The sequence below is a fragment of the Scomber japonicus genome, chromosome 15 (assembly GCF_027409825.1).
Source record: "Scomber japonicus isolate fScoJap1 chromosome 15, fScoJap1.pri, whole genome shotgun sequence".
Lineage (NCBI taxonomy): Eukaryota > Metazoa > Chordata > Actinopteri > Scombriformes > Scombridae > Scomber > Scomber japonicus.
The window spans coordinates 22,252,713-22,272,447 of record NC_070592.1 but is presented as its reverse complement, the minus strand read 5'-3'; the positions used below and the strand labels follow the sequence as shown (position 1 = coordinate 22,272,447).

General features: G+C 40.8%; 2 protein-coding genes across 2 annotated transcripts; one reads left to right on the top strand and one right to left on the bottom strand.

Annotated features, from left to right (window-relative positions):
- Positions 1–3,470: 3,470 nt before the first annotated feature.
- Positions 3,471–9,303, bottom strand: rbbp4 (retinoblastoma binding protein 4). The gene is made up of 12 exons (XM_053334438.1): positions 9,142–9,303; positions 8,465–8,615; positions 8,198–8,343; positions 7,477–7,650; positions 7,226–7,341; positions 6,887–7,047; positions 6,599–6,725; positions 6,379–6,456; positions 6,144–6,220; positions 6,002–6,059; positions 5,792–5,902; positions 3,471–4,961 (listed from the first exon to the last, which is right to left on the bottom strand). The coding sequence occupies exons 1-12, from the start codon at positions 9,155–9,157 to the stop codon at positions 4,899–4,901; spliced, it is 1,278 nt and encodes a 425-aa protein (XP_053190413.1). The 5' UTR covers positions 9,158–9,303; the 3' UTR covers positions 3,471–4,898.
- A 1,085-nt stretch (positions 9,304–10,388) lies between these two features.
- On the top strand, positions 10,389–19,146 carry tert (telomerase reverse transcriptase). The gene is made up of 17 exons (XM_053334339.1): positions 10,389–10,604; positions 11,046–11,597; positions 11,634–12,354; positions 12,437–12,626; positions 12,709–12,862; positions 12,994–13,161; positions 13,350–13,511; positions 13,593–13,694; positions 13,774–13,859; positions 13,995–14,111; positions 14,251–14,322; positions 14,676–14,864; positions 15,213–15,339; positions 16,492–16,553; positions 16,946–17,070; positions 17,202–17,339; positions 19,043–19,146. The coding sequence occupies exons 1-17, from the start codon at positions 10,389–10,391 to the stop codon at positions 19,144–19,146; spliced, it is 3,285 nt and encodes a 1,094-aa protein (XP_053190314.1).
- Positions 19,147–19,735: the final 589 nt, after the last annotated feature.

The window sequence follows — 19,735 nt, the reverse complement described above, 5'->3', positions numbered from 1 at the left end:
CCTAGTATTTGTGACATGCAACACGGCTGCCAACAATTACAGACATTGCATCTGATATGCATCAGCTAGGCTGTCTAACATTTTCATCTGTTTCTTTTCAAGGGATGTGACTTGTTTCTACATACCAGACATACATCCAAAGTGACCCCAAAAATTAGGTTAAACCTATGGAAGAAATGGATGATAGTGTTTCATCTACTGGTTTTCAGCCTCTCTTCATCCAAGAAGATGGGGATCCAGATAGAGCCCGCATGGAACAAAGAGTGGAGGGCAATACGGTCCAATCTGGACTCATCTTTGCAGGAAGACAGTTGAATCAGTCAACTTTAATTAAGCCATACTTAAATGAGATGGATGAGTTACTGAAGAGCTGTGAGGAGCTCACTGGTATTCCCTTTGGCTCTCATTTCTCAGCAAATTACCATGAAACAAGTGAAATGAGTGAATCAACTCAGAGCAAAGAGGAAGTTATGATGAAAAGCTTTAGAGAAACAAATATATCTCCCCATGCGTATCTCTCCACCAGCTACATTGACACAAATATGGATAAGGCTGGAGCAGAAGACCAACTACAACAAGACCAGTTACAGGGACCGGGCTCCACCACCAACAGGTGTGGAGTCACCATAGAAGGTTCTTGCCAAACAGATATGCCTCTCACTTCAGCGGGGAACAAACTAAGTGATACAATGGTGGAGTATGAAGGCCAGCTGTTGGGGATGTTGGCCATGCTGGAGGGCTGTATGGAAGAGACTGGCATGGACTTTGAGCCACAAGACTGGGCTGCAGATGCAAGCCAAGAATATGTACACATCAGCAAGAATCCTAATTTCTACAGGGGTACAACACTGGCATCCATGCAACCAGCAAAGACAATGAAGTTGGAGAGCCAGCCAGTTCCACTTCAATACTGGGCTGGTAAAGGTGTGGCGGAAGATGCAGTTTCCAGGGAATGCAGAAATCAGGGGGAAGTAGATTCAGCAACAAAAGGAAGCCAGCAGAATCCTTCACTTACCTGTGATAAGATGGGTGGCTCCTCAGTGGAAAGAATGGAAAGATCAGGAGTTGAATCCTGTGTGAAGTTTGAACAGGGAGTTCTTGATCCCCAGTTAAGATTCTCTGTGCCACCAATGCCATTTGATGCTACTGAAAATGACCCCATGTATTGTGAAAGGATGAAGACAGGATACTTGTCTACTAGTGAAGCTACTTACAAAGAAGACATAACTGAGACTGCTGTAGATGACACTGAACTCCCAGAGAGACAAATGCTAAAAATGCTTGATCTGAGGTCTGGCATGAGTGAACTTGAGGCACTGAGGTCTCAGATGGAGGAGTGCATAGAGGAGGTTCAGCGTTTAGAAAATAGCAGGAAGGAACTCCTGTCAAAAGTGCTGGAGCTGAGAGGGCAAGAGGAGGCAAAGGGGAGCAATGAAGAAGAGACAGAGGAGCAGATTGAAAGCAAAGTGGCAGAGCTGATGATGGCACTGAAGAGCGAGGAACAAAGCAGAAGGGAGGAGAGGAAAAGGGAAATACAGGGCCTCAGGGAGGAGAGAGCAGAGGAGGAGAGGAGGCTGTGGAAGGTGAACCTGGAGAGACAGGGGGTGCAGGAGGAGCTCAGAAAATTCAAGAGGAGGCTGTTCGCCATTGCCAGGGACTGTGCTCACAGCCAGGCAGCCCTGAACACCCAGCATCGTGAGGTGGAGCTGCTAAAGAAAGAAGAGGTAAGAAAACCCTCAAGAATAATCTTTGTCACTGTATCACATTTCCTCCACATGAAAACCACCTCCCCATCTTCCAGGAGAAGCTGCAGTCCCTGTTGCTCCAGCTGACGGAAGAGGGCTCCCAACTCAGGTCAACCCACCAACAACAGCTGTTCAGCCTACAAGCACAGCTTCATGCACAGAGTGCCAACCAGACCTCCAGCAGCCAGGAGGAGATGACCCAGTGCAAGAGGCATTCATGTGGGGACATCCAGCAGTATCTACAGAGTGGGCTGAGAGCACTGGAGGACAGGTGCTGTTACTGTATAGTACTGGTATTCACACTTAACACTTTTAGTGCCTGATCACATTCATCGCTTACAGCAAACACATTACAGTTTCAGCATATACAACAAATGTGAGTAATTTCATCCTATTATGGGGAAAGTCAAGAGTGCAAAAAGAAAATGTTTTGTATATGTAGTATTATTTTTCTTTTGCTTCATTGTACCTTGCTACATGTCATTCATTGCTCAAATTTTAGTTTTGGCTAAAGACCATCTTTCTCTGCTTCTCTCGGACAGGTATGAACCCATTTTGCTGGCATTGCTGAACAGGAGAGAGGCGACAGCTGGGGCACTAGTGAAAGCCAAAGATCAGGCCCAGGAGCTGAAGACCCAGCTGAGACCCTTAAAGGAAGAGATTGAAAAACTGAAGCTCCAAAGGGCTTGTTTGGAGGAGAAACTCAATCTGATTCACATACACAGAAGAGAGGATGTGGCACAGTACAAGGTAAGCAAGACGGCATGGAGAGGGATATGCAAATAAGAACAAACAACTGGAGGGCAGAAACAGCAGTTAGCAGAGCCTAGAGAGTAGACAAACAATCCTTCAACTGTACACTGATAAAAGGCAGGGACATTTGATACTGAATGAACTAAAGCTTTACCACTCTTACAGGAAACTGTGTACTGTCTGGAGGAGAGCAGCAGGGGGCTGAGGACTGAGTTAACAATTCAGAAGAGAAAAACCCAAGAGATAGAGGAGCTCAGAGACAGCCTCACTAAACAACTGCTCCTTTACAGGTGAGATTTGATGATTTATTCTGCATCATAAATGAAAAAAAACAACAATCCAGCTCTAATTAAAGTATTCTTCCGACAGGGCTGCCATTGAGGACCATAAAAAGCACGACCATGAGGAGAAAACATGATTTTGTTCTTTGTGATTTTAATAGAAAAACTGAGGTCTACCATGTGTTAACAAGATGGTCAATTTTTAAAAATGTGCAACAGTAAACTCAAAATATTCAATGAATGCACTTTACACAAATAAATAGATATGCCAACAAGTTTTCCTGGAACAGTCCGTAAGTATAAACTAGACTGTAGCTTGTAGAAAAGGTTTTGTCATAAATAAAGGCTTGTGTTAATTTTAATCTGAGTGCTGCTGATGAGTTCATGTTTGCTGGGGAACAGAGAGGGGTTGATGTACTTATAAGGACAGTGTGGCAGAAGAACTAAACAGTTGGACAAAGAGTAATAGAGTGGGAGTAAGCTCATAGGACAGGAAAAGACAGAGACGTTAAACCAGACACATAAAAATGTCTGAGCAAAAGTGTGATGAGGCATAACCAACTTATTCACTAAAAGGGTAAGTGAACATTGTTTAAAATTATTCCTAAGCCTAGCAAGAGAGTGATCTGACCTATAAAATATGGAACACATTTATAGAGAAATGTTGACAACACAAAACATAAAACAAAAAGTTGATTAAACACATTTTTATTAAGAATGCACTCACTGTACAATTGCAAAATACCGAACATAGAAAAAGTTCAACCACTAATCTATATCACAACAACGTTTAACTCATTAATGAATGACTTCGGTGAAGGTGGTGTGTGACATAAATGGACATTTTAAACACAGATGCACAATTCTCAAATAGCTGGTGTGAAAATCAAGGTCCAGAACAATTAGGTGGTGACCTTGCTGAAGCAATGAAAATATGACTATTGTTTGGGACTATAAACTAGCTTGGGAAAAAAAAAACAACTATCAAATTGTCTCTATACTATGCATCACGTCAAAAAGCTGGGCTGCATCTTACTTCTAAATGCGTTTTTCTTTGCAAGATTTTGCAATATGTGAAAGGTTTAATATGTTTACGCCGTTTAACAGGAGCTTCCTGTGAGTTAGCACTTTTTTTGGGTTGTCAATATGATCACCACCTGATAGGGGTGTAACTATATGTGTACTCATTCTGAACTATTCAGTACGGTGTTTAGTATGGTGCATGACTTTCCTTAGTCCGGTATGCTTCGTGTCCCAAACAATTACTGTCAAAATAGTTTACTCCACTTTTTCTGAATACAACTAACTGATGTGTGGAACAATAGTTCCACTGTGAATGTTTTGGCAGCACACCGCTTAGTTGTAACAGCCTCATTTTTTTTCCCCCACCTGCCCTACTCAGCCTCTGAGTGGCTAATAATAGGTGCCTTGATCGGTTAGGTTGCTTAGGCATGAGGGGTGAGATGGTTTCAGGTAAAGGTATATCATGGTCAGAGCCAATCAGAGGCAGTGTAGGGGCAAGTCTTCACAGAACGTGAATGGGAGAAAAAAATAACAAGCTGTAGCGTGCTCATGGGTCTATGCTAGCCCACTTAGCTAAGGTACCCTGGTTGGCCTGTAGTGTCGCTGCCTATAACAATGACCAAGTACAACACTACTATTGAAACATACCGAAATGTGACCCCAAAGCCGAGGTACATACCAAACCGTGAGCTTTATGTATAGTTACACCCCTTCCACCTGAGGTTCTACATAAGATTATTACTGGAAAAAAACTTTTGACTTCAACATTTGTATTAAGAGTACAGGGAGAGCCAATTTGATTACAAAAATACATATTTTACTGTATATGCAGTACAAAAAAACATGTAAGATGTAATACATTACTCAAAAGGAAAGTTCTTAACTTGCTCTTAACATTGAGTATTTTAAACAGAAGCAGAGCATTACATGATTATGCTCTGCTTTCTGGTATTTACAGTGATTTTGTGGCGTACAGTGTCCCATCAATAAAGTAGAGCAGGATGGACAGAAGGAGCTGCGTGAAACTACTGAAGTGGCTCTTTTGCAGTTTTTGATGAGGTTGTAGATCAACACACACACAGAGCAGGGAGAGGTGTTACACTGTGGCTTCAGGGTCTGTCGAACCCTCAGGATCTTCATCATTGTAGATGTTCTCAGCCTAAAAAAAGACCGACGTGTGAGTCACATAGCCACATACTGAGAAGTATTTACAAGTGAGTGGTGCTTTTAACCGTGTATTTAAAAGAGGAACTGTGAGGCTATCACAGAGCCAGATTTGAACAAAAGGAATACTACTACATGACCAACTGCTAGCTTTTCTGACAGCTACAGTTCAGTGTTACAGGAAATACAGTGTTAGTAGCACATAACAGTATTACACAGAAGAAAGTTAATGACTGGGTTAGTAAACTTACCATTCTCATTATTTCTCTCTTCAGCCTCCTCACTTTGCTCTGACTGAAACACTCCAGATCACAATCGAGTTTGACTGAGATTTTTACATCTGAGTCAGTAGTTAGTAGGAAAAGTCCCATGACACATTTCCCTGAAAATGTATTGTTGCCTGCTCTGATCCACGTCCTAGTTTTTCGTAAGAGCCATGGGATCCTTAGAGCCGAATCACCTGCTCTCTGTGACCTTAACCTGTTGCGGTTAAACAACTAATTATCTAATATATTGTTTCACTGTTTTCGCACTGATGAACATCCGCAAGGTTGATACTGGTCGGTGTTTCAGCAATATGCCTGACTAAATAAAGGCTTTTAATACAACTTATTTCTTTGCTCTGCCTAGGAGTTTTTCCACCTTTAAGAGCACCTTAAGGTTTCCTGGACTTACTGCTTGTAAGTAATCACTTGGCTTCCTATTTTATATACTGCGTTAAAAAGGGAAAAATATTCCCTTTAAGACAATATAATACAATGAGGGAATCAAGTGTCTGCCTGTCCGTAGCTAACATTATTTAGTAAGTGATGCAAATTTTCTCACCATTTGCCAGACTTGCATGATGTTGTCTTCAGACACTGAGCAGATGACCCAGGGTTCGTTGGGGTTCCAGGAGAAATCAGAGATCTTGGCTGTGTGGCCTCCATGGATGAACTAGTAGAACAGGAGAAAAGCCACCATGTTACTACTATAATACAATATTATCGTGATCATTAGTTACATACAAACTGAACTTCAGAGGTTTAAACTCACCAGAAGCTCAGGAGGGCCATCCTCAGTATCTTCTGGAGACTGCTCTTCTCCAATTTTGCTACAGAAGGAGACGGTAGAGTCAAAGCTTGTGCAAAGCAATATGTCGGTATAACTAAGGTGTATTTTGTTGGGTTTTTTTTACCTGAGGTCCCAAACATTGAGGCGACGGTCTGTTCCACTGGATGCCAGTATGGTCTCATTATGAGGGGACCACTGAACCTGGAAAAGCCAGAGAGAGAAGACAGATTACACAATTACACTTAATTATTGCAGTATTGTAAATTAATTGTTTGTTAATGTCTTCCAGTTAATTACACAGGATTTAACACATTATATTCCATTATTCTGTTTTTTAATAAGTGCAATAAATTTCTCACCTGGAAGATCTCATCCTTGTGTGACTCGAAGGAATGCAACTTCAATTTCAAGTTCCTCAAGTCCCAAAGAGCCACAGTCTGTAAGCAAGAGAGAAATATTACATATAGCTGCCAGCCTTCCTTAAATCTAATGGTTAGCATCATGACCACCTCTTCATTCAACTCATGTTGTCAAATAAACTAAGCAATAACAATAAGCATGTGTGTACTGTTGCATTACCTTGTCTGCTGAGCCGGTGGCAAGGATGAACTCGCTGTAAGGATTAAATGACAGACAGTTGACCTCGGCTGTGTGGGCATCTACTGCGTGGCTGGGTTTGGAGGTGTTGTTTGAACGAGTGTCCCAACTGAGGTGATAAGAAGCGGGATGGCGGTTAGCCATTTACATAATTTGAATAATGACATATATAGGTCAACTGTGCAAGAACACAATCTACATAGAATAAATCAAACTTTTCAGATGTAACATTTCAGCTGCATATCAGATCTGACTTATCAAGCTTCTTACATCATGAGATTTTGGTCATCTGCTACAGATCCAAAGAGTGACTCATGGAGCAAGTGCCAGGAGACGTCCTCCACCACAGCAGTGTGACCAGTGAAGATTGTCTTCGCATCCACTATCTTCCCCTCCTTTGGAACAGCACTGATGTCCCACAGGCAGATCGTCTACAGGTGGAGGATAGATAAAGATTTGGGAAAAACAATTTTAAAAAAAAAGTATATTGTACATTTTTATGCTAAATAAATTAAATGTAGAATGAGCTCACAGTTAAAAATGTGCATAACTAAAATTAAAAATCTTAATATATGGGAATATTTTTGAAGAATTTCAGTCTTCTCTTACGTGGTCATCTGAAGCACTGAGCAGGGAACCAGACTGATTTGGATTCCAGGAGAGACCGTAACCTTCTTTCTGATGGCCTCTGAGACGCAGATCAGGGTGACACTCTCCAGATGGATCTGTGGATAATAAAATCAGTACACATTATCTATTTCTTTCCACTGTATAAATAAAAAGTAGATAAACAGTAATGACAGTGTGTTACTTTGAAGACAAGTATTGCACAAAGGTGCAGTGCTTTTTGATATATGTACCTGGCTTGGAGGGGTGCTTAGTGTAATCAAACACCAGCACGTCTGAGGTGGGGGTCTTGGTGGCAATGATGCAGGGGTTCTGAGGCATGTATCGGGCACGGTTCACCTCTCCTTCATGGTTAATCTTGATTTCTATCTCAATCTTTCCCGTCACAGACCCAAAGCCTCCAAACTCTGCAGGGGAATACAAAGAAATGTGTGTGTAGTTTACAGATGCACTGAGCCAACACATACCTTTCTGGTTTATGGAAACTAATTTAGAGATGCTTTGAAAAAATACTTAAGAACAGCAGAATGCTACATCCAGTGATTGCTTGTAGGGAGTGGGAAACGGGTTCAAGTCCAACAATTAAGCTGATTTAAATCAATCTAAATAGCAGCTTTATTTTGTTTATTGATGCTGTTATTGAAAACAAGTAAAACAAAGGGAATATATGTTACAAACAATTGAAAGATTCCTGAAGAAGCTGCTGCTTGATTTGCAGTGCCTTCAGCAGGTTAACACAGGATTTTCATTGTGCATGTAAACCTCTTTAAAAACATGAACTGGTTATAAAAAACTGGTCATGGTCAATTCAGCAGCACAATCTTGAGATTTTACTGGCTCATATCTCTGAAAAGACCCTTCTGCTTGGAGATCAGAGCACATGAAAACAAATGGTAAGTCTGTCTCCTTGAATATGCACACTCATTCAATATGATGATTGTTTGCATATCATACCTCCTTTTTCGCTGTCATAATGTGAGGCATCAAGCTGGGCATCATCATTGGGCAGCTGGACGCTTGCAATGACCAGGTGATTTTGCTCATCAGACGTGTGAGTGCCCAAAACCAGCCGATGCACACTGTAATCCTTTCCCTCTGGCCTGGTAAGCAACACAAAAAAATGACCCATATCATTAATATCATGATAATTTATTGAAAAGATATGTTTGTGTGTATAGATATGTGAATTACAACTGGACCAAAATACGAAACAGTGTGTACCTGGATACATCAGGCAGCCACTGAGCAGTGAGGCTGGGCCACTCCAAGGCGTGGGTCATAACCAAATCATAGAGAAAAGGAGTGTTTTTCTTCCAGATCTTGTACTCCTCATTTATCACCCTCTCCTCCACCGCATCATCAAATGCACCAACTGAGAAAGAGAGAGAGAGAGAGAGAGAGAGAGAGAGAGAGAGAGTGAGTGAGAGAGAAAGAGAGAATTTAAAACAATTGCAAACTGTCAGAGCTGCGAGGGTTTTATGACGGTGAATGAACAGCTGTTTGAAGTTGGCATTGTGTATAATAAATGTTCTTAAATTAACATCCGGGCTGACTACTGTACAGTATGCAGCAGTGTGGGTGTACGTGCTGGGAAACATCACTTATAACTACCGTTATGCTCTCGCTAACGTTAGCAAGCTCGTTATAACGTAACGGCCTCGCTAGCTTTCTAAATAATAGCGTGAATAACGTCAATTGGTCTTTAAAATGTGCGAAAACACGAAGTGCAAACCGAAACCGACGATGTTCCCGTTCACACAATGAAAATGCATCCGGGTTTTGTTGTGAGTGATAAAGGTTAGCTCATGCGGCTACAGCAAGCTAGCTGCTAATAAAACTAGCCGTCAAACAGCGGCGTATGTTTATGTCGCAGACAACAATGAACGCGTTCACGTTACCTTCTTTATCTGCCATTGCAGGTATTTCAGAGAGCCGACAGACCAGAGATTTGGTGCCCTGTCTGAGGTCCTACTCTCGGTGTGTGCTATCTGACTGCCGGTGCTGTTTAAAGCGGACTGACCGACGGTAAAGATGCTAAAGCCAACAGACGAGGATGCATTCGCGCGCTCCTTACAAGCAAGGGGGGGTTTCCGTCCACCAATCAGAGGGCAGGAGCTGCGCGCGTCATGACCAGCAGAGGGCAGCAGGAGGCCGTGTGGAGACCATGGTGGAGACGCTGCCGTCAAACACACTATCAGATAATGGAAGCATGCTTACAACGTCCTAAAACTGTATTTTATAACTTTATTTAATATATTTATTTATTTTATTGCATTTATTTTATGGTCGACTGATTTTCGGATTAATTTATGTATGTCTCATACAGATCTGGCTGAATTGGTTGGTTCGTTTAAAACCTTCCTAAAATTAACTAGGTTCATTTCACAGAATTTACAATAAAGTCATTTTACTTTCATTTGAACGCCTGAAGCTTCATATTAGCTTCAAATAAACTTTTAAATACATTTTGCATAGTTGGAAGCTTATGGATTTTGCCCCATCAATTACATTGTGAGTGCTATGAAGGAATCTTCTATAGTCACTGAACAGGAGGAATGATTATGCCAAGAAAAAACGTATTTAAATGTTAATGTGGGCACCTGACTGTTACTTTAAGACAGTCTGTGAACCGGTCCTTTCAGTTTTAATATCAAGATAAAATAGTTTTAATATTGTCTGTTAGTATTTTTTTATATTTGATTTTCAATTTCTCTGTTGATCAAAACCTGATTTCTTTTAATTGACTTGACTTTAAAATGTCAGCTTTACTGGAATTATTGCGTGCAAATCACACAATTTTATGTGGACTTTGCATGATAAAGGTCTCGTTTTGTAAGGCTAAAACAATGTAATTTCATTCTAAATGCTTTTTAGAAATGGACTCCAGACTCCAGAGGTTTGTAAGCCTACTGCCCCACATCTATTTATGAGAAAGGACAACACGTGGTTTCTTACTCACTATTGGTCAACCGCAAAATCACTGCTGTAATAAGAGGCTTTCTGATTGGACGCTTCCTGTAAGCTGCGTTTTCATTGGTAGCTGCGGGCGCGGGAATGTAAATCAGTACCCATTGTCAAAATTAGCTTGCTAACCACAATACTGTACACTGTCAGCTATGTCTTGAGTAATTATACAGCAGTCAGCATGTCTACAACTGATATGTCCCGAGTTCTGGACATCCTCCGCTCACTTTATCGGCACATACAGACACTGGAGGAGTTTGCGGACAGCATTGTATTTAGAGAGGGACAGAAAGCAGTCCTCATTCAGCAGTCTGACACAAACCGGTTCAAAACCTTCGTCCGGGGCATTTATGTTTGCTTTGACAAAGAACTACAGCAAGTGCCAAGCTGCAACCAGGTAACTTACTTCAGGTTATATTAAAATGTTAAAATATTCATTTACTTAACCTTCCAACAGTTTTCTGAACGTATACTGTCTTCAAAGATAGCGGTGTATCTAAAATGAAGCATACAGCCAATTAAATGAACATTAAACGTCACTAGAAATAAATGTTTTACAAGTAATGGATAAATGGGGATCATAAGGGCTGAATCTAGGTCAGCTGCCGAGTTGATCTTTTAACTTTGCTTCACTAGCAGAATTTATATGAAGACATGAATGTAAGCGTTAAGTCATGATGTTCAAACCTAAAGACAGCCCCACTTGCTGACAGGTGTTCACTGAACTTGATTTTTTTCTTAATGCAAAAATTAATGAACATGTCAGGACTTTAAATGAGAGATGCTTACTTGGTATGTTAATGTATTAGTGACATACTGTGTTTTATGCTTTCCACAGATCTGCACTTTGCCTGAACTGCTGGCCTTTGTTCTTAACAGTTTGAAAAGAAAGAGAAAAAAAAACGTCCTGGCACATGGCTACAATTATTTGTCCCTGGCCCAGGAGGAGCGGGATGCGGACCATTTCAAATTCCAAGGAGATGTAACTCAAAGTGGCGCCTACATACATGGCAGCGATCTGTGGAAGAAGGTCACGATACGTCTTGGCACAGACATCACACGCTACCTGTTTGAGAGCTGTTCTGTGTTTGTGACGGTTCCTCCTTCATGTGTTTTCCAGTTGTGTGGCGTTCCTGTTTATGACAGGGTGTCCATGACTACTGCCTCTTCTGGGTTTTATTTACAGTCTCGATCCAGGACACATAATAGTACTCAACTTGGAAGATATCGAGGTGTAGTCACCATGAAAAGGAAACAGAAAGCTGAAAATCCTACTATCAGCAATAAAAGGAAAAAAAGAGATGTCAGAGTGCAGCGTGGTAAAAGGAAGAGAGATATTGATCAAAAGGATGAGGAAGATGTTATGATTTGTTCTGCAAAGAGGAGACGGGTTGGACAGCATGAACCTACACAGGAAATCCAACAGGTTTGCTATGAAGCAGCTGAGGAAGGGCAGCCGATGTCGGTAGAAACAACAGCATCTCAAAAGCCTTTGGATAATAGCAGTAAAGGTTCTAAACAGCCTGTTGGAACAACCACCGTTCCCTTGGAGGGAGGACCCAGTTGGAGAACAGGGATTTTCCCCCCTTTGCCTCACTCACAATGTTTTATCCGCACACTGGGATTCCTGTATGGGGGCAGGGGCATGCGTGGCTTTCTTCTCAACAGGAAGAAGAAGAGTGCTGGGGGATCTAAAAGACTGCAAGGGCAAGATCTGGTCAGAGTTGTTTTTTTTGAGGGACTGGCATATCTCAACGGGCTGGAGAGAAAGCCAAAGAAACTGCCCCAGCGCTTTTTTAACATGGTCCCTCTGTTTAGCCGGCTGCTGCGTCATCACAGGAGATGCTCTTACAGCAAAATACTGCAGAGGATGTGCCCACTGGTAGAGAACAGCGATGGAGGACAGGGGGAAGTAAGTACCCTCCTGCCCCAACACTGTGCACCTCACCGGGTCTACCTGTTCGTCAGGGAGTGCCTCTCCTCTGTGATCCCACCAGAGCTGTGGGGCTCTGTCCACAACCGACTTAATTTCTTTGCAAGGATCAGGGGCTTCTTGCGTAGTGGCAAGTTTGAGAGGCTCTCTCTGGCTGAGCTGATGTGGAAGATGAAGGTGAATGACTGTGACTGGTTAAAGATCAGTAAGACAGGTGAGATTATTGCTGGTGTTAAACTTCTGTTTTTGTTCTCCAGTTGTTTTGGGTTGCTTAACTAAACCACTCTTATCCGCAGGCCGGTTCCCACCCAGTGAGCTTGCTTATCGGACACGGGTCCTGGGTCAGCTCCTGGCTTGGCTTCTGGACGGCTATGTTGTTGGCCTGGTGCGAGCCTGTTTCTATGTCACTGAGAGTATGGGGCAGAAGAACGCCCTCAGGTTCTACAGACAGGAAGTCTGGGCCAAACTGCTGGAATTAGCCTTCAGGTAGACACACATGCACAATAGCTCATTTTCATGTAGTCATGGGATAAATATTCACAAAATGAAAATAACTTTTGTGATTTAGAGGTCACCTCTCTAAGGGCCAGATGGAGGAGTTGACTCCAGCTCAGGTGGCGTCCCTGCCTAAAACCACTGTCATCTCCCGTCTTCGCTTCATTCCAAAGACTGATGGCATGAGACCTATCACACGAATTGCAGGAGTAGATGCCAAAACGAGGGTACATTGTGATAATGACATTTCTTCCTAATTTTGCTGCCACGAGTTATCGAAAACCATTGCATGTCTTGCTGAAGCTGTCTGGAGTATGTGTGCAAATTGTTGACATTGACATTTTTTCTTCCCCTGCAGGTCTACAGAGGGGGTGTGCGGGACCTGCTGGATATGCTCCGGGCCTGTGTGAGCTCCAATCCGTCTCTCCTGGGCTCCACAGTGTGGGGGATGACCGATATCCACAAAGTTTTGAGCTCTCTGGCTCCAACCCAGAAGGACAAACCACAGCCCCTTTACTTTGTTAAGGTTGTTTTTTTATCTTACGTTTAATTGTCTTGCACAGAGTATTTTACAGAACCACTGTGACTAATACTTCTCATATTGTAGTTTTAGGTCACTGAAAATTGTATAAATAGGTTAATACGTTTCTTGTTGAAAGCCATTTTTTCACCTTGAATCATTTTATATTAATTGTGTTTTTCTCTGTGTTTAAGGTGGATGTGAGTGGAGCCTATGAGAGTTTACCTCATGACAAACTCATCGAGGTGATTGGCCAGGCCCTGGCACCTGTTCATGATGAGCTCTTTACCATACGCCGTTATGCCAAGATCTGGGCAGATTCCCACGAGGGCCTGAAAAAGTCCTTTCTTAGACAGGTACACATATGCCCACATATTTACATACACACACACGAACACACAATATTTGACCCAACTGAAAGTTTTTTGTTAACACAGGCAGATATCCTGGAGGATAACATGGGCTCCACCAGCATGAAAGGATTTGTGATGTCACTGCAGAAAAGAGGCAGAGCTCATCACTCCATACTGGTAGAGCAGGTGAGATTGACATCTTCATATATTTTAAATAAGGACAAATTTTAATTCCATATGTTCAACACACTTTTTTTCCTTCAAGCATTTCTGCTCAGATCTTCAAGGCAGAGAGGCACTGCAGTTCTTCACCCAAATGCTAACTGGCAGCGTTGTTCAGTTTGGGAAGAAGTAAGCATTGCCTCCATTTTTAGCTGCCAATGTTAAATAAACCTATGATCCATGGAAATGTGCACAATCCTAAACTAAGTCTTTTTACCAGTTCCAATTTGATCAGGAGCGTTACTTGATCTTTGTCCCTTGCAGAACGTATCGTCAGTGCAGAGGGATTCCTCAGGGATCGGTTGTGTCCAGTCTGCTCTGCTGTCTCTGCTATGGTCACATGGAGAACATCCTGTTCAAAGACATTATTAAAAACAAAGGGTACAGCAGGACCCCCCTGAATTCCAGTCACCATCTATAGATGTAATAACACATTGGCAGCAGCAGGGAGCAGTCTTTCTGTATTAAAGCTCCTCTGTTAACTGTATGTGTTGCTTCTCTCTCTTCCTTGTCCTCCTAGATGTTTGATGAGACTGGTGGATGATTTCCTACTGATCACTCCAGACCTACATGAAGCACAAAGTTTTCTCAAGTATGACTTAACAACCTACTACTACTGTTCATGTGACACCATGGTCCTTGACCTGAACCAGTGAGAAAGCTTTGGGAATATTTTTTTTTTTTTACATCTAACAATATACAATTTTGAATATTATGTATTTTAAGAAATGATTTTAACAAAAATAATGCATTATCAGACAAACATACACATTTTGTACAATGTTTTTAGTTCTTGGTGATGAAAAATTATTTCTTCTAAAGGTAGTAGTGAATAACTGTATTTCTTTTTTCGATGGAAAAATACTGAGAGGCACAGATTTAACATTACATGTTTCTGAATGTTTAATTTAATGATTGACAATGGCATTTGCACATTGTGTGTAGGATCTTGCTGCCTGGGGTGCCACAGTATGGTCTGGTGGTTAACCCACAGAAGGTGGCGGTCAACTTTCAAGTGTCAGCAGACGTGAGCTCTTGTCCTGGCATTTTAACCCTGCCACCTCGCTGCCTCTTCCCCTGGTGTGGCTTGCTGGTGGACACACACTCACTGGACATCCATAAAGATTATTCCAGGTGAAGCTGTAATTATTATACTGTGGACTTTATTCCTCAGCTGTGTTTCTTGCATGTGAAGTCCTAATGACATTTATGGTAATTGTTATGGCTTCCTGTAAGCCGAGTGAAACCCCCCACCCCCCATGTACTTTGTACCCACTCATAAACATTCCTACAGATGACTCCTAATCTAGCATGCATGATTTATGTTAACTGTGCATAAAACACAGTTAATGTTGTAATTACAGTACATCTTCACTCACAATATTTTGTAAATTCTCTTATGGTTTTTAATTCCATTTTAATGTAAAAAATATGTTTTTACAATTTCTTTTTTATTTACTTCTTACTTTCCATTTCTCACAGCTATGCAGGCCTGTCTCTACGCTACAGTCTTACTTTGGGCTCTTTCCACTCACCTGGACAGCAAATGAGGAGGAAACTAATGGCTGTCCTCAGACTCAAGTGCCATGCCCTGTTCATGGACCTGAAGGTCAGGGGAATATTATAACAGTTTTTCCTAATCCTGTTAGTACCCACCAGAAATATAGAAATTTGCCACAGCAAGCCACATGTAACAAAAAAGCAAAAAACTACCCTTAAAAACACTTTCAGATTTAGGAGGTAATTTTGCTAGTTTGTCATCATCTATGGACAAAAGCTTAACGCCATAACTGGGCAAGATTTTGACCATCTTACATTTTAGGATTTTTAGCTATGCTGAAATATTTCAGTAACTGTTGAATGGATTTCCATAAAATTCTGTGCAGACATTCAAGTTCACCAGATGATTTATATCAATGACACTGGTGATCTCCTGCCTTTTTGTCGCTCATCATCACAAGTTTGACAATTGTGTCTTTTGAGTAAAAGGTCTCAACAGCTATTGTAATGATCATCTGTCATTCAACGCGCCATTAGGATGAAGTGTAATCATTTTTTGAAAACCAACATTTCATGAACCAATATTTTGGTATATGGCCAAATCATGCAAAACTTATTGTGTTCCCATCAGGCTCTGCTGCACTTTGTGTTCAATACTAATTACCACTCCAGCATTTTACAGAAGCCTTTTGAAGAATCAAAGAACTTATCATTGAACAAGGTCAAAAAGGTTCTTGGGCAGTAGCTGTATCCCAGTAACTGAGCTGCCTCCTTAGGACACAGCCTACAAAGGTATAATTTTGAGAGGACTGAATGTTCTTGTACTGAACCTGCACTTCTAACAAAAATGCAACCTGGTGGCATTCATCTACATGTATGAAAAACATCATAGGTTATCAGCTGAGGTTACCCTCAAACAGCAGAAACAGTTCCATATGTATGTGATTCATGATGTTTTGATGTTTCACTACAACACATAGCAAATTAACTCTAAATACCTGTAAATAGTACGCAACAAACTGAAATATGTTAGAAAACATAACCAGATATATTTCTTATGTTATATACCATGTACAAATATTAAAGAGAGTTTGCCTCAATGACCATTGCCAAATGATTTTGCATTTGATTGTGATGCATAAATGAAGTGGAACTCCTACCTTTTATATTTTTAATTTGTTCAGTGTAATTCATATGTGTACAATTTAAAAAAAAAAAAAAAAAAAAAAAAAAAAAAAAAAAATTTTAAATTTTTCCTCAGACCAATTCTCTTGAGGCAGTCTACAAGAACATCTACAAGCTGGTGCTGCTTCATGCATGGAGGTAAAGACATATGACCTTTTATTTGGCTCTTCTCTCCAAACTTAAAGTGCAGTTTTATTTATTTATTTATTTATGTATTTATTTTGCATTACCCATTTGAAGTATTGAAATATGGCAGTGGTATCAGACTAGGAATGTTACACTATTTACTTCCACTCTCGTGTGTGCTCACTGGCCATGACTTGATAAATAGACCTGCATAGATAACACTGCTTTTAAAATAAGCTCGGGGGTGGCGGGGGGTGATGGAGTGAGTGAGTCAATCAATCAATACCTGCACTGAAGTGAAAACTAATTGCACCGTCTTTTATCTGAGAATGTAAATAATCCAATAGGCAGGACCTGGTGTCTGTATACTCTTATGGCCATCTGTTTTTTGTTTTTCTCTTTAGGTTCCATGTGTGTGCACAGAGTTTACCCTTTGGTCAGACCGTTACAAAGAACCCCGCCTACTTCCTGCAAATGATTTGGGACATGGCCAAGTATGTCAATCAACTCATCAGGCTCAGCAACAAAGGCAAAGTTTCCTCTTCATACATCTGTAAAAAAAAAAAAAAAGTTCAATACCCATTTTCACTATTAATGTCTCTCATTCTCTTTCCCCTGGTTTCCTCTCCTCACTTTTGCACCTCTGCCTTATATCTGTAGGGCTGATGTTAGGCTGTAAGGCCCAGACAGGCATTGTGCAGTACGAAGCGGTGGAGCTGCTTTTCTGTCTTTCGTTTCTGCTTGTACTGTCACAACACCGTTCTTGCTATAAGGATCTGATCTGGCACCTGCACAAACGTAGGTACCCACACAAACACACACACACACACACACAAAAATATTACACAGAAAGTATCCTATGGAAGCACAACATGACAAGCCACATTACATAGCGTTGTACATTGTAAAGGACTTCATTTCAAAGTCAAGAGGATGTGATATGTCATACAACAAACTAATGAAACACTGCAAATGGCGTCTGCCTTTAATGGAGCTAATCTCTGGAGGCTGACAACATGACCTGGCCGTTTATAAACAAACTAGTGTGCCCATACTCTTCAGGGTGATGGAACATGTCACCCACTGTGGCAGTGTGGCTCACTTCTCTATTTTTAATAGTTTTTTAACAACAGAGGTCTATGGCACTGAGCAATAGGGTTTGGATAAACAGACAACTTTTCTAAGTAGGAACAGTTCTGTGTTGGTTTAACTCTGCACATGAAATTTGTTGACAATGTGAAAAATATAGAAAATCTATAGCAATTTCTTTTTAAAAGCAAATAAAATGTGTTGTAAACTAGGGCTGCATAGCAACAGCTTAGCAATGGATACAGACAGCATGTTTGCAGATAATAGAGCCTAATGGCTATATGTACAGGAGTAGGGCATAAGACTTAAACTAACCAAGTAGAACTCATCAAAGGGAGTGATCACTTACACCAGTCTAAACCTGGTGCAGCTTCAACATGTACAGATCTATATGAGATGTTGACAGTTATTATAGTTTGTTTCATGATTTGTTGATGAATCTGCATCAACTAGACTGAAAGAGGAAAAGCTGCTGTTTGACTTTAACATGACCACCTTTGTGTTCTGACAGTATATCTGATATGATGTTCCTTATTTTATAAAAAGGCTGTAAAGGTTAGAATCTACTAAGTAGGCAAGATTCAGTAGGTATTGTTGTACTGTTGGTTCTGTTGAAAATAAAACTTGAGGATTACCCTCCTGTCAGTTATCAGTTAACCCTTGTTGTTTGAAAAATAACCCCTACATTGTTGTTCAACTTTTTTGCATTTTTTTAATTCTCAGTGGTATACAGATGACTGTATTGGTTAAATACTTTAATCTTAAAGACTCTGCTTTATGGCATTAAAAGTTGTACTTAAATGCAGAACATGTAAAAGCAGTACATGTATAGCCAACTGATGGAGGCAAAATTAATTTATACATGTTAAATGTGTAATTTTGGAGATGTCTGCGTGTAACTATATCTGACAACATGGTCTTGCATTTGCAACAAGATGCCGTCTGAGCAGGTGGAAACACAAGTGCAATTTCATGCCTAAATGAGCCACACATTTGCACTGCTCCTCCCACTTCGGTACAAGCAGGTTCCATTTAGAGACAGGAAATTGCCAAATAGGCAAATAGGCAAAACAATCATTACCTAAGGTAAATTACATAAGGTATAAAGACTCAGTTTGCTCTACTGGTAGCTGGGTGCCTGCAGTAGCGTCTATCACTCCATAAATGTACAAAAAAACCCAATCTGCACTGCAATTTGCCATGAAGGCCAATCCCATTGAATGTGGACTTTGTGAGAGGCACACCAACCCAACAAATATATTAGATACAGTTAAATTTGCCAACAGCATGATCTTAAAAGTAGGCAGGGCTGTTTATTGGCACCTTAAATGTTTTTTTACAGTTCAGGTGGGTAGATTTTACAGTTTTACAGAGAAACATTTTACACTCTCGTGTTGTCATCATCCTGTCAGGGAAGCGCAGTCTGGAGCGGTGTCTGGGGGATTTGAGATTGGCCAGGGTCAGACAAGCCACTAATCCCAGGACCCCTGTCGACTTCTTGGCCATCCAGACTTAGGCTATCATTTTGGCCCAGTTTAAGCTTCCAGAAAAACTAACAAAGCCACACTGAAAGGTATGGATAAGTATTTAGTCCAGCTTTTCTGATATGTTAATTTTGTGATCCCAAAAATGTTAAACTATTTCTGTCAAAAGGAAGTTGTAGTATTAATCTTGTCTCATCCTCATGTTTTGAGGACGTGAGACAAGCAGTGTTTTGAAACACTGATTTGAATTTATCTGATCTTCAATTTGTCAAAGAAATTGTAAGTTCTCCATCATTCAGTGTTTGGAAAGCTGGTTGCACAAACAGAGAAAAACAGTCCTTGGTCATATGATATAAAACACTTGTCATAAACACAACCTATAAAACAACCATCACCAGATCAATAAAAATGGATAACTCAAAACCATCCTGTTATTGTATTAGATGCCATCTCATCCGGTACTTGTTTGTCACTCTGGACTTTGATTCACACTTCCTGGTAATTTTCCAGGAGTAAGGCATGTTGTCACTTTGTAAACAGTTTATATGTAAATAAGATCATGTCAAAGCATATTTGTACAAGATGATTTGCCTTCAGTCTTGATGTGCTTCCAGTTCTTTG

What these genes read in the sequence shown, in the direction of transcription:
- rbbp4 (XM_053334438.1), bottom strand. An exon ending in TGGCTGCCTGATGTATCCAG is followed by an intron (nt 8,344 to 8,464) that starts GTACACACTGTT and finishes GTTGCTTACCAG; the next exon opens with GCCAGAGGGAAAGGATTACA. An exon ending in CCACCGGCTCAGCAGACAAG is followed by an intron (nt 6,457 to 6,598) that starts GTAATGCAACAG and finishes TCTTGCTTACAG; the next exon opens with ACTGTGGCTCTTTGGGACTT.
- tert (XM_053334339.1), top strand. Translation starts at nt 10,389, where the DNA reads ATGTCTACAACTGATATGTCCCGAGTTCTGGACATCCTCCGCTCACTT. An exon ending in GACATTATTAAAAACAAAGG is followed by an intron (nt 14,112 to 14,250) that starts GTACAGCAGGAC and finishes TTGTCCTCCTAG; the next exon opens with ATGTTTGATGAGACTGGTGG. An exon ending in GAAGCACAAAGTTTTCTCAA is followed by an intron (nt 14,323 to 14,675) that starts GTATGACTTAAC and finishes CATTGTGTGTAG; the next exon opens with GATCTTGCTGCCTGGGGTGC.